Genomic DNA, 15,443 nt, shown 5'->3' with positions numbered 1-15,443 from the left:
TTGCGTACTTGGTTCCAGAGTATTTTCCACTTAACCTTGAAAATTAACGGTTCCAGCGAGATTTTTAAAAACCCGGTAAAATTCGTTAGCAAAAAGCTAATACGAGTAACATAATAAAGCTGGCGTATTCCATATCTTTAGCATATATAATTGATTATGATTTAAACAACTAGTGATTTCCATTTACGCAGTAACGGTTTAGGAAAAAATCGGGGTAAAAATCTGGTACTAGAATGGCAACATTACACCCGTAAACGTTGGTTGGTTGGCAACCCCAACTAGTTTGACAGATGACACCAGACTAGTCGCTGGGAGCCGCTGAAAACAAGCCACCCAGGACCGTGGATTTTAAAACACCCCACGAGTTAAGACTTCAGCTATAAATCCCAGCAAAAGACCTTCATCCAACAGTGAATCAATTAGTTGAGGTGATGATGCTGAGCTTACAATTGCTTTACACTTTACATTTCTGTTTTTTTGAGATCATAATATTATTTTTTATTTTATTTGTTTATTTTTCTTTAATTGGAAAACCAACAGTTGTAAATACTATATAGTTAACAAATTGTTTCACTTAATACTAATAACAGGTTCCCACAAATAAGTTTTCTATAAACAAGGGTAACCGATAGAACCCAGCAAAAATGCAACAAACTATAACTAAATATTAAGTTTACCTAGCATGCAACAGTTTATATACTAAGTTGCGACGTACACTATTCATATAACTAAAATAAATCGTTTTCGGGGTCATTGTTAACAGAATTAAGAGGGCGAGAGACACGGATTACAAAATAATTAAATCTGTTCTTAGTTTTAGTTAAGATTATGATTACAAATAAGGATCACGTGTTTTATTATGCAGCCATTACATATTATTACGCTAAATTATGTATTAATTAGCCCGTAAAACATTGTAGAATGCGGAAGGCAGTTCAACTTATACTTATTGTAATTTCTAGGCCGTGTCTGATTAAATAATATGTATCTATATGAGTTACATCAAGGTACCTACTGATCCACTAGTCTATTTTGATTACATTGAAGCTCGATTAATGCAAGAAGAACCTACCTACTCACCTACTTTGCGTAAACGTCTTAATAGGCAAACCTTTTGTAAGGAGTTAATTAATTTGAGTCAATATAAAGTCAAAAGTCAAAGACAAAAATATCTTTATTCAAGTACGCCCATAGGTGGCACTTTTAATGCGTACCTACATTACATGAGAATTACACGGTAGTGGGATGATGGCGATAACCATATTCGTAAACTTAAAACAAGAAGAAGCCCTCAACAAACTTAGCCACCTGTTGCTAAGTTTGTTGTTTTGTGGTCTAAGAAGAAGCCCACAACAAACTAAGCCACCTGTTGCTAAGTTTGTTGTTTTGTTTTTTTGTTATCACCATCCCACACTATCATTTAAAATTAAGAGAAGAGCAACCTGGTTAGCCTTTTTTGCCGATTACCGATACCGATATACCGATTTTTTACCTTTTTTATCGATTACGTAGTCCTTTATACTATAGTAGGACTTTTCTATAAGCTATAGCTTTTCTATTAGCTTTCTATAGCTTTAATACACTTTGAACTTTTTAAGAGACATCTCCAAGATGTCAATGGATAGTTTATTGATATAATATTGAGGATATCCTTTTTGATGCTATAAATGCGGAAGTGTGTTTGTCTGCCATTTCTTCACGCTAAAACTAAGCAACTCACTAATTTCATTACACTTACTCGTAACGTTGACGTTATTACATCTGTATAAGGCGCATAATCCAAGTTATTAGACCCGCGTGTTTTGTTTAAAATTACCGTAGGTATCTGTGCTTTAATTATGATGTCCCGATTATGTAAAGTTTGACCATTTTGATTTAGCTGGGTAATACCAATTCTTTTTTCGAACCTTAAAATAGGTTTTATACGACCAAAATTTGTACGCATATCCTTACATGAACAAATGTATTGTACCTTTTCTATATAATTCTAATAAATGAATTTTATCAAAATATTGACAATTCATAACCAGTTATATTTTGAATATGATTTGTGTTTAAATAGGAATATTTGCCTTTTATTATTTTTAAATGAATAAAACCGTCGCGCCATTTTCCATAATAAGTTTAAGTTGGGTTTGACGCGATCTTTTGCAAAGCAATAGTTTGTTGGCCTACTTACTAATATAATAAATGCGAAATCTTGTTTTTTGTTTTTATTTACGCAGTTACTTAGGCATTTATTTCTTGGAAGTGGGCGGATACACTAAACGCCATGAAGAATTGATAAGAATTAATAAATTGTATGACCGTTACTGAATTATTTCACCTAGCTCAAAGAGTCTTACTAGTGGCGCATTCTGCCGGAATTCTCGTCAATACTGAGCTGGAAAATACGTCAGCAATACATGCATATAAGGTCATCACTTTCACGTAGCTGGGTAGCATATTGAAATAGTTTCAGTAACTAACGCGAGATGGTGCTTAAGGTAAGTTTATGTAAAGTGAATGAATGAATAAACTTTTATTGCACACGAAACAAAAGAACAGAAATAAGAAATAAACACAGAAGCACACAAGAAACACACAGAAACATACAATATATCAGTGAGGAACAGTCATTGTGACCTCTGAGAAACTAGTGAAGGGTCAATATTTATCTCCATCACTTTATTTATATCTATATCTCGTTTAAATTGAGGATGTTATATATTGATATAAGTATTTATTTTAAGTTTTCATATTTTTATATATATTTTTTCTTTTTTTATATGATTTTTTGTAGATTATATTAATTCAAAATCAAGAAAAAAAAATTCAAGTATGTATGTATGTATAATCACTTTTGAAACGCCAAGTTTCTCTGTTTGTACGGCTCTATCGCCGGTTAGGAAGGAAGATTCTACCGAGAAGAATCCGGCAAGAAACTCAGCAGTTGCTCTTCTCCAACATCATCAACTGTTTACATCTTACATTTTAACATTCGTTTTTCTATCTTGTGAGAGATGAAAGCGGAGCCGGATACTTTCAAGCAAGCAAGAAAGTCAGTAAGAAATTAATCAATTGTATCGTTACCTCGCTGTTATTATGGGTAATTGTTTGTTTAGCGTATGTTTATATATATTTTATAGCTATATATTATATTTGAGTAATATTTATATCTTATTATTGCACCGTCTAACTCTTTGGTTGCCTGTAAAAAATCGCTACGTAGCGATAAGGCCACCAAATTGTCCCCTTTTGGTCTGTGTATATCTCTTTAACTACTTTTTTCTTTGGTGTACAATAAAAGTGTATTCATTCATTCCCAGTTTAACAATTTAGCAGGGTTTGGAGTGACCTATGAAATGAAAAATGAAATAAAATGTTTAGGTGGGAACATGTGTAGAAGCGGTGAAGGCCCAGTGGACTTTAAGACTGTAGTCCATCACGCTGGACTTTCTTTCTCAGCTTTTTGTCAATAGTGTTCTCAAGTATAGATTTAGTATTAGATTTCCTCGAGATGTTTTCTTTCTTTCTTAAAGCAAGCGATATTACACTGCTTCAAACGCACGCCAACCAGAAAAGATGAAAGTCCATGCTATTACCTAGCCTTATGGACTTTTATCTTATATCTTAAGAAATATATAATAATAGTATATAATAACTTGGCACTAAGTATATAATAACTTAGTGCCAAGAATATATATTATTACCTTTATCAAATATATGCTGTTCGACTGTTTACTCATGGGTATGGTCACATAAGTAAACAGTCGAACATATATTTAGATAGATAAATAGCCCAGACAAAAAATATTATGACAGAGTTGAACTGATGATGAAACAAGAAGGTGCTCACGGGGACTCTCTAATAAAATTATGCAAGCCCATTGATTTTGGGATGAATTAAATATCAATTTACCTATAATACCCATGCATGGCTTGACCGCTTTACTTAGATGGCACAGAAAGAGTTTGTTTCCTGGGGAGGTTAGTATGGTTTAGTATCCTATCCTAAAAATAATATCCTATTAATAATTAAAAGGCGTAAGTTTGGATGAATGCAGTGACGTGCACAAGGTTTTTGACCAGGGTTGCATAAAGAAAGTAGATGCCATGAAATGGAAAAATCCTTCGCATTTATGAGTTATACGCAAATTTTAGGGTAGGATAGGCAGGCTTTTGTGTATGTATGAAGTGCACGCCACTATATGGATGGATGGATGTTTGTTTCTGTTTCACGTTAAACTACTAGTTAAACCATTGGACCGAAATAAGAATTATACAATCATCATAATAAGAATCGACATAGATTATACTCTTGATGAACAAATAGGCTACTATTTATCCCGCCAAAAATTAAATTCCCGCGGGACAGGGACGGAGCGAACGAAAACCGCGGGCAACAGCTAGCTGTTGCCCGCGGTAATAAATAGATTTGATATCCTCGGAATGTCGACCCTCCTCCTTCTTTTCCCTGGACCTGTCTCCGTAGTGCCGCTGTTGCGGCTCCCCGCTTGCTCACTTCGGCCAGTCGAGCTCACTCCAGAAACTTACCAGGCCGCCCAGGTCGCCAAGTGTTTCAGTTTGTGATGCTGAGAAGCCAGTCTATCATATTGTAACCAATTTTAACGTAAGACCTAAAATAGTAAAGTTTTGATTATGCTTCGTAATTTGGATGAAAATTATTATAACCCTCTTTGAACGTAATCTGCACATAAATGCATGCCTAGCCCAATTAACCTCAGAGTAGCGGTTGTAATTACCACCCTATATTTCTAAGCCCATTTTAAGACAGCACCAGGAACCTTGGATGCGAAATCCACTTTAATTTCCACTCAAATTTATTGTAATTAAAGCCGACATTGGCAGCCGACCGTGCGAAAAATATTTAACAGCGGAGAATGGTCGCTCTCCTAACAATTGTGTAAATAAATATAACAGATGATTTATTGCAGTGTAAATTGCCCATTGGACTAATTGTTGGGATGTATGACTACGGACTATAAGGCACTGAGTTCGACTTGCAGTCGGGCCAAGAACTGCTCAGCAACGGTGAGGAGTTAGAACATTAGTTTTGTCTACCCCGTGCCTTGGAAAGATAGGAGATTAGTTTTGTCTACCCCGTGCCTTGGAAAGATAGGAGATTAGTTTTGTTCACACAGTTAGAAGATCTTAGACTTAACGTCTACCCCACGCCTTGGAATGTTAGTTGTAATCAACTAACATTCCAAGGCGTGTAATTAGTTTTGCCTACCCCGTGTCTTGGAAAGTTAGGTTTTAGTAGGTTAGTTTTGTCTACCTTATGCCTTCAAAAGTAAGGTTACGCAGTTTCGGCTATAATACTTACCATTTTCAAATAAATATTAAAGTCCGCCAACCCAATTTAGAGACGCTTAGTCTGGCTTAGAGGGTTTTAAATCTCAATATCGCTATCTTACTCTCTTGTTTTGCTGGAGTTATCTCTCTTATGAGATTTCAGTATGATTTCTGATAAGTCGACCTACCTGGCGCAGTGGTACTGGTATATTTAATCTCCAACGGCTGGTCTGTCGGGAGGCCTCTGCCGTGGTTACTTGCCCTAAATATAAAGACGAGCTGCCAGAAGATTTCAGATCTATTAGGAGTATTGGTTTAATATAACTACTCCTAGCAGGTTACCTTGTCACCATCGTCATTCACCGTCAGGCGAGATTGCAGTTAAAAGCTTCTATTAACATTTTATTTTCTATTATAGTAAGATTATTTCTTATAATTTTTTTTTCTATAAATACCGCAATAGCATGAATATAACATGTATACAAAAACATTAATATGAATAAACATATTTTATTCATTTTATAGCACTGAAGGATAACATTGTGAACACCTTTGAGAATTTTATAGAAAAGCGTGTTCCATAAAATTGCTCTCAATGGTGTGTAAAATCTACCAATCCAAACTTGGCCAACGTGGTGGATTAGGGCCTAAATCTTGAGAGATTAGGCCGAAACCGGTGACCGGTCCGGTGATCGCTTGATTATTCTTCGTTATGTATTAGAAGATATTTAATAAATCTTATCTAAAACATTTAATGATATATTAATAAATAAAACTAGTACTTACAACAAATACCTTAACCCTTTTACAGACAGGACTGAGACAGGAGGCCTGTGGCCTATGCACACTAGATATAATATAAAAAAAATCTCCAAGAAAAGTTATAAATAACTTTAGGGCATTGTAAAGGCAGATCTAGTTTTAAACTAACCTTTTGCAGTTATGTTGGAAAATAAGGAAGGATCTTGGTAACATAGTATCTCAGGGAACACGTAAACCGAAAGTCTGTGCGGCCAATATCGCAGGTAATTACAGGTTTTTTGGGAATAGGCCAATTAAGGGGTTTCCTTTGAAGAGGATATAAGATTTTGTGTATCATTATGAAAATAGCACTTAATTTGCTATTCTAATCTAATCTAACTTGATGTATATCTCCGCGAAAAGCAGGAAAATGTGTATAGCCTGTATTGTTACTTAACCTTTATCCATTGTAAAGTCAGCATCTTTTGATTAAGCTCCGGTGTCGGAGCGAAACTTGCGTAGAGAGTACATTGCCGTAGATCTGCCCGGTGTGGAGTATAAAGATTGAAGAAGTCATAAATTGCACCTTACAGATTCTCCTGCTTTTCTTCATTATCATAATCACATCAACTCATTACCGGCCTACTTCAGAGCACGGTTCTCATCCCACAATGAGAATGGGGTAAGGCTGTAGTCCACCATGCTGTCCCAGTGCGGATTCGTGGATTCCACATAATTGAGAACATTATGTAGAACTCCAAGGCATGCAGGTTTTCTCACGATGTTTTCCTATACCGTTGAAGCAAGTGATATTTTAATTACTTAAAATGCACATCACTTATAAAGTATTGAACTTACGCTAGCGAGTGGTCCGAGGTTTCACCACCCTAGTGACGAGAGTGGAGAAAATACCGCCAAGCGATTGAGCAGTCCGGTATATTGGTTTAGTATAATTTACTAACCCTTTACAGATAAATGAATAACTTAATATCAAAGCCGTCTGGCGCTTTTAATAGTTTCCAACATAGAGTAGGCAACAAAGATAGCATAAATACACTTCGGTGGGCCCTTAAACAATTGGGATCGTGCAACGCAAGTATATGCATAGAAAAAAGATTTTCCGTTTCAGATAATGAAGTGACAACAATAGCGTTGTTTGCGTAAGGCGTTCACACGCTGGGACGCAAGTGGGGCGATATTTTATATAGAGGAGTGGTGAGTGAGGCCCGAACCTTAGCTCCGTCATGCGGCTGCCGGCGTCCTACCGAGATGAACCTCCTCGTACTCCTCGCTTGCATCACTCTGACGTGCGCAGATATCACCAACACCACTGAGAATGTCACGTCAACCGAACCCCCGACCGACTCAACCAATTCAACCAAAGAAATCCTCAAGGCCAGTGAAACCGGCGACCCAACCAAAACCGAAATAGTGAAACAAATCCGCCGCCTCAACGAAGATGGATCGTACACCATCGGCTACGAAGCCAACGACGGGACATTCAAAATAGAGAGCCGTGACGTCTTAGGAAACGTGAAAGGAACTTTTGGATATCTTGATGAAGGTGGGGAAATTAAACGCGTCACGTATACTTCCTCGGGTGACAGCACACCTGTTCCAGTGACGACCAACACCACGCCGACTACACCAACAATGGTTGTGAGGGTGAATAAAACAGTCTCGTCGACGACTAGAAGGCCTCTTGCAACTGTAGTGTATCCAAGAGGCAGTGCAACTACTAGAGGTACGGTGATCCAAGCGATACCGCGACGTAGACCGAGCTTGATGCGGTCAACCACCGAATCATCTACCGAAAAGGATAAGCTCGAAGAAACTACGGCCAGTTCTCAGAACCTTTATCGAAAAGAAGATATTATGAAAACTCGGGTGCAATTAACAAAGCCCGTGTCTGTGACTGTGAAAGACGATTTAATTACAAAACAGACGACAACTGCAGCACCTTTAACGTTAAAATCTGTGTATGAACATCACAATGACAAAGAACATGATTCTAATAAGTCTAATGGTATCAGACGTGAACTTGCTGGAACGAGTTCTAACCATCACATGGTGAATTTGCAGCAGTCGATGGGTGATGATTCAACTGACGTGTACGGGAGCCATCTGTCACACGGAACTTTGCGTCCTCTTTTTACAACAACAACAACAACCCGACCCAGACTGATACCGTTACATTCTTTGCTAGCATCGAGACAGAAAATACAACAGAAATATCAAGACACAAATTTAGAAGATCAGGAAACAACTATAGAAGCGAGTACAGGTCGTGTTTTCGATCACGAAAACGTAGTGACGTCAAATCCAGTGCCAGTGATTCACATACCAGCTCATAGACCCGTGGATGAACGAGATTATGAGCAGCCTTTATATCAACGACCTTCAACAATCCAGTTCCGGACCCAAGAATACTTGAGGGACAACCCTGGAGCACCGATACCTATAGGTAACCAGCGGCCCTTTCTCCACTTTGAATACCAGGACAAAGTATTGGAACCTCAGTATGGAAAGGAACACCCTCAACAAAAGGCATCTGAGGCGTCGTCAGTTCCATACGAATTAAGACCAGTTACAAGAGTAGTTCAAATACCAGTGGACGAGAGGGGTGTTCCTATTCAAGGCTACGAAGCGAGATTCGTCAACCCTTATCGAAGTCAGCCTCAGTACCAGAGATACGAACCGATCGACGAAATGCAATCTATCTCGGCACCTGTAAGTACAAGAGATTTTAAACGCTTGCTTCACATTTTGATACTAAGACAAAACCGTTTGCAAAATTTAATGGATCAGTTAATGCCCGGGCCGCCGTATCAGCCTGTGTCGTACCGCCGCGAGACGTACCAGCCCCGGCATTATCAAGACGATAACCGTTACGATTACAGATACGAACCGCGGTATAGACAAGACGTGTATTCAAACCAAGTGCAATACGACGATCAGTATGAGAGCCAGAGGTACGTGCCTCGGCGACGATACACCCGCCCGTACGATTCCCAAAGTTCCGCTTCTAACCACATTGACGAAATACCCGAGTACCTTCCCGTCGAGGTCAGGGAAGCTTTACTCCTGAAGATGCTTCTGCTTGCAATCAATCCTGACTATGCGCCCACTCCAGCACCAGCTACCGAACTCACCACTGCAGCACCGACGCGTAAACAGGTGAGGAACGTTCAAATACTCGGAGAGGATGGCTCCACGAAAACAAAATCAACACCGAGTAGGCACTAGGTAATTATTCATATTTATTCGCAGTAAATTAATATTTTTAAGGAATAAAAACGCTCGATGGTATTAATATTTTTAAACGACGCTAATGTATATAGTTTTGATACATAGTTTGTAGAATTGTTTTATAAATTTAGATAAAAGATGAAACTTTTAAAGAGTCTTTTATTCGATTGTTATAATTTTTTCATATAGCTACTTTTTGACTATATTAAGTATATTAACTGCATTTCAAGGCTGTCTATTTTGGGTCATAGTATAAAATACGCTAAATTTTACACTAAATAATTTTCTTATAATAGTTCTGAAAATGAGTTAGCTTTCGGAAAGAATAGCCCTCTTTTCCAGACAACTGAAGGCTCAAAAGGTAACAGCTTTGGCGTAACTAAAATGGACAAACGTATAGACTCAACAATCCATAGCATATAACAGTTCACTTCTGCACTTAAGTCCTTTCTCAACGGATGGGATAGTTCGTAATCATCACACTAGGAAGACGGGTTACTAAATGTAGTAGTAGCATAGAGGACGTTGCTGCTCGTAATATTCCCTTAGCCGCCACGTACGTTACCCGCGGAAAGAGGAAAGGTGGTGATAACTGTGTTCTTATATGCCGTTACCATACGTCACAGACCCATCAATATCCTTTTGTTTTTTCCTACTAGTTAGCCTCTGACTGCAATAAGACCTGGTGGTAAGTAATGATGCTGTCTAAGGTGATAGAGGGCTCACCTGTTAGAGAATATAGCAGTTATATTAAACACATACACCTAATCGGTAACCTGCAAGTCAATGTCGGTAGGATGGTAACTAGCCTTGGCCGAAGCCTCCCACCAGAGCAGATCAGAGAAAATTCAGAGATTATAAATTCCCAAATTGCCCATGTCGGGAACTGAACCCGGGACCTCCAACTTGAAGCAGTCTATTAATATTATTGCAACTATCAGCGTACATAACTGTGCAAGGTCTACAACGGCGGCTAATTTTGCAAGCAGTTAAAAGTAAAACAATACAAATGACAAACGAGTACACGCAATATATGCAATGCAAGTATTGTTTGGGCGGTCACCTCCACCCACGCCGTCTCACGCCGCGCAATCACTTCTAAGTAGATTCGTCTAATTGGAACAAAATTTAAATAGGAGTAAATCTATTTGCTATTAAGAATAAATCCATATTAAAAACAGAAACACATTAAAAGAATTAGATTAGTTGTAAAAATCTAAAATGAAATTAAAAATTTAAAAACCCCGACATAATATAATACCAATAATATGAACGTATAAAGCCTAAAAAAATTAAATACGCTATTATGTGACAGAACACACACACACACACACACAGCCACACGCCCACACACTTTTGTTAAGGTTTAGCTTCCAGGACAGCAGACAGTGTGCGAGGTATCGGTGTACCGCCGCAGGTACCACAAAAAGTTTGTTTATTTGCGGATATTCGCAGGAGCTTCCCAAACATTGATGGAATGTGAATCCCGCCTTGTTATTAATATATTGTATAAAAATAAATTGTGATAGAGAAGTACTATCAGGAAATTATTGTTTATCTCACAGTGACTTCAACTTTAAAATAATGTCCTAGCAAAAGCACGTTAATTTAAGGTCGTGCTAGCGGACGATTCTTGAAATAGAATATTCTCCATTGCCGTTATTATAATCAAGGTTATTACGTTAGAGAACCTGTGAAACAATGGCCAATCTTGACGGTGACGAAAAGCAAAAACAGATGCTAAAAATTATGCTATATATTATGCTATGTATCGTGAACTACTTATGTGCCGTGCTTATGAAAAACGCAACTTTTGCCATTTTGCTCAGAGTTTCAGTCTTGTTCTGCATCTTCAAAATGAGTTCTACCTAGGTATTTTACTTATTTGAAGAGACGTTTTATTTTTAAACAATTAATTTCAAAAATCTTTGTCGCGTCTAATGAAGTCCCTAGAGCTAAACAATTAGTTTGGCCATCCAAATCTAATATATCCAAGTGTATAATTGCGATTGGATAACATGGACTTTTTAGATTTAATTTAAATTAAATTCAAATTCAAAATTTCTTTATTCATATATACCTATCACATGCACTTCTGAAGCGTTCATACATATATATTTACATAATTGTAAGGGGATGGTGATAACTTCGTTCGCCAACTTTAACCTAAAGCTACGAGGGTTCCAAACGCGCCCTGGTGTAAGAAGAGCGCACAACAAACTTAGCCGGGTAATTTAGGTAGGTAGGTAATTTTTTCTGCATGTTTACATTAATTAGATCTCCATAATTATTACAATACCTATCAACAGTTGATTTGGGCATCTTCTTTCGATCTATAAATTCGAATTGGTCGCTCAAAATGGTGTATCAAGCAAACATTCATAACAATTATTCATTGAAAAGTCAACATCTCCTTAGGATGCTCCGGTTTCGGAGCAAAACGTGCGTGGAGGGTACACTGCCGAAGATCTGTTTGGTGTGGAGTATAAGGATTGAAGAAATTATATATTACACCATACAGATACTCCTGCTTTTCGCGGAGTTTAGCAAATTAAGCTTAATTTTCATAATACTTATATCATGGATTTCCGCACAGTTACACCTGCTTCTATCCAATGGTATATCAAGCTTTATCCTCGTTCACGCACGACTAGATCCCAGCTTACTCTTAAATGATAAATCATATTGTCTATTCGCGAACACAATAATTGTATTGTACGTAATGTTACTCAACCGCATGTGAACTGCACACATGTCGGGTAAGAGGTTATTGTTCCTTGTTTTTGACTCATGAGAGCTTATCCCACGGCCTCCGCTTCACCGGTACAACAATACAGGTGCTTTGTGGAGTCCATTGTGTAATCATGTATATGGTGTATTACATATATCTGTACTGTATTGCAACCTTGAAGATCATTTTCCTTATGTATTATGGGCCTGGGGCTTACTAATATCGCTTAAAGCAGTCAGGTCAACCCATTACCGGCTCACTATAGAACAGGTCTCCTTCAACAATGGGAAACGGTTAAGGCCGTAGTCCACCACGCTGGTCCAGGCGGATTGGTGGACTCCACACACCTTTAAGAACATTATGTAGATCTCTCATTCCCAAGTTTCCCCACGATGTTTTCCATCACCGTTGAATCAAGTCATATTTTAATACTTAAAAAGTAGTCCTACATATAATTCCAATTAGAAAACGCATAATAATAATTAGCAACTAACATTAACATTTACAATAATTAGAAGCCGTCTAACTGTTCAGTTATGGGCATGGTACCCAAATTGGCTGGCGCTATTGCCCCTTTGAATTGCTAGACTTAGCCGTTGGGCTAAAAAAGCGCCCTTGGGTCACCAGACGTCAAGACCAATTTTTGGGACATGATGTTAATACAATTTTTCGTGTCCGAAGACCATGGGACTAGAGTCTCCAACACAAGCGCCTCAAAAACATAGACATTACAAATAACGGAGTATTTACTGCGCTTATAAGCATTTGAGCTGATTCGGCAGCTGCTGCCGCATTTTGGGACGTACTCGGCAAGTGAGAAACTGCCAACGTATCAACGCAGGTCGCATCCCACAAAAACAAAGGTCAACAATATTAAAACTCTCGTTTAAGCTATGGTAGTATACCCATTCTAGCCGTGACATGCTGTGAATGGACAACATTTTACCTTCTCCTACAGCTTTACAAACTCTCCGTGCATTGGCGCGCAAGTGAAAATAGTATCCACATAGTATACGTGTAATAATAAAAAAAACGCCACGCGAAGTGTGATTGATTCAGTCACTGGTCTTCTAGCGTAAAGCTTCGACAACATCTTAGGAATCTTTTACTTGGTTGTTGGATCAAGTGTCGTATACAAAAGACAGTTGTTCTTGAAACAGCGCATATTGAGAGGAGGTTCCTCACTCTGGAACCCTGGCCGCCGGTTTCTTTGGTACTCAAAATCCCCGCAAGCGGAGGAGTGGTTTTTTTATAAATTTTTAATTGTGTTTATTTTTAATTTTCACTTTTGAAAATGACAGAAAAATGTGTGTGTTATAAATGACAGAAAAGAAAAAAGTGGTAAGTAAACTTTTACTACTCCCGTTTCTCATAACGTTACGGACGCGTTAATTTTCTCTCCTGTCAGGGGATAAAATCTGCGGTTATAATTTTTGTCTCCTGACTTATCAAGCTGTGCTGTTTGTTATGATTAATTTTTAATCTCTTGTGGTTAGCATTATGGATTGCGGATCACGCATTTCGAATCATTCCTTTCCGGGTAGGGTTCAAAGTTGTGCAGTATTGGGTTTTCTGTTAATAAATTTATTTATACTCTTTATTTGTACACCACTCAAACAAAGAAACAAGACAAAAAAAGAACAAACACATGAAGAATGAAGCAGGATACAAAAGGCGGCCTTATCGCTAAGTAGGGATAAGGCCGCCATAGAATAAATTCCCATCTCAAAAGTTCAAAAATTGGCAAGTGTCATCCCCATGCCTTTTAGATCATGTTAAGCGGTCAGTCTTGACTTTCGTTGATGAATGAGTAACTCACAACCTTTGCTTAGTTGCAAAATAAAATCACATCTTATAAAAATGGCATTTGTATTTCATTAAAAACATATTTGGGATATAACTCAGTATATTTAACAGCTATGATAAAGTTGAGATCCTATGATAGCCATTTTTACAAATATATTAAAATAATATATTAAATCATTGTTATTATTTACATTATTATTATCAAATTTTAAAAAGTTCTACGGTTCATTTCAATTAAAGAAATAGTTGCTATATTATTGGACTATTAATTTTTTTTTGGTCGATATCAATTCAAGCATTTCACGCTATGGAAAGTATCTTGCTTATAAAGTTCCTACACAAATTGTAAAAATCAGAAAGTTCTGAAATATTAAGGACGTTATTATATGTATAAATATATTATATATATATTTATTTATTTTGTACTCTGCCGATATAATTAACTGTATGGAAAACTGTCAATATCATTCATACGCTGATGACCTTCAAATTTATGTTCCTGTTAATCACCAAGACGTTAATAAAGCAGTCGGGCAATTGAATAAAGTCCTTGATAAAATTTCACTGTGGTGTCAACATAATGCTCTTATTCTTAACCCTATCAAGTCTAAATTTATGGTAATAGGATCTAAAAAGCAAGTTAGTAAAATTTTAGCTTGCCAGCCAAAGTTGAATATCAATGGAATATGCCTTGAACATGTAAGTGATGCTCGTAATCTAGGACTTCGAATGGATGAAAACTTACGTTTCGAAAAACATGTAGTGGAACTAGTACGAAACTGTTTTTATAGACTAAAAGTACTGTACAGGATAAGACCTTACATTAACATCAATCTTCGAATGAAACTTTGTGACACGCTGATACTTTCGAAACTAAATTATTGTTTTACTGTTTATGGTCCATGTCTATTAGGTAAATTGTGGCGATTAATTCAGCGCACACAAAATGCTTGCGCCCGATTTTGCTTTACTATTCCGCCCAGATCTCACATCAGTCCTTTTTTAAATGATCATGACCTACTAAACATGAAAAATAGATATAATCTGCTAGTAGGCACTCTTCTTTTTGGTGTTGTTAAAACAAAAGAACCACCATACCTGTATAGGAAATTAGTTTGGCGCGGCCCTTGCTACGGTAAAAGAACTACAGCGCCACCACTATCGATGCCACGCCACAGGTCTGCAGCATTTCGTGGCAGTTTTAAATATCTTGCCACCAAATGCTGGAACGACATCCCACCGCCTTTTAGAAATGCCAAATCAAAGTTTTGCTTTAAAAAATTATATCGCTATTATCTACTGAACATTCAAAAATCTAATGTGGCACTATCTTACAATAATAACTACTAAAAACTGAAAATTATTATCTGACTAACATACTTTTCCATTACTACTTAAACAAAAATGAATTTTCATCTTCTTTCCATAATGAAGTTTACTTTCTTTTATAAAGTTTATATATATATATATATATATATATATTTTTTTTTTTATTGTTTTTATATGTGATTTCATAATTGGACTTCCCTCAACTAAATAGGTACTGACAGAATACCAGCGTTGTGGGTACATTAGTATCCGGAGCATTAAGCTGAGTCAGAACCTTTTTATTGGCACG

At 37.2% G+C, this 15,443-nt stretch overlaps 1 protein-coding gene across 1 annotated transcript; it reads left to right on the top strand.

Moving 5' to 3' along the window:
- Nucleotides 1-7,308: 7,308 nt before the first annotated feature.
- Nucleotides 7,309-9,285, top strand: LOC120627728. Its single transcript, XM_039895752.1, has one exon. The coding sequence runs from the start codon at nt 7,309-7,311 to the stop codon at nt 9,283-9,285; it is 1,977 nt and encodes a 658-aa protein (XP_039751686.1).
- The last annotated feature ends 6,158 nt before the right edge of the window (nt 9,286-15,443 follow it).

Source organism: Pararge aegeria, chromosome 11 (genome assembly GCF_905163445.1).
Source record: "Pararge aegeria chromosome 11, ilParAegt1.1, whole genome shotgun sequence".
Lineage (NCBI taxonomy): Eukaryota > Metazoa > Arthropoda > Insecta > Lepidoptera > Nymphalidae > Pararge > Pararge aegeria.
Note: the sequence above shows the minus strand (reverse complement) of the source record. Positions and strands in the feature narration are given on the sequence as shown.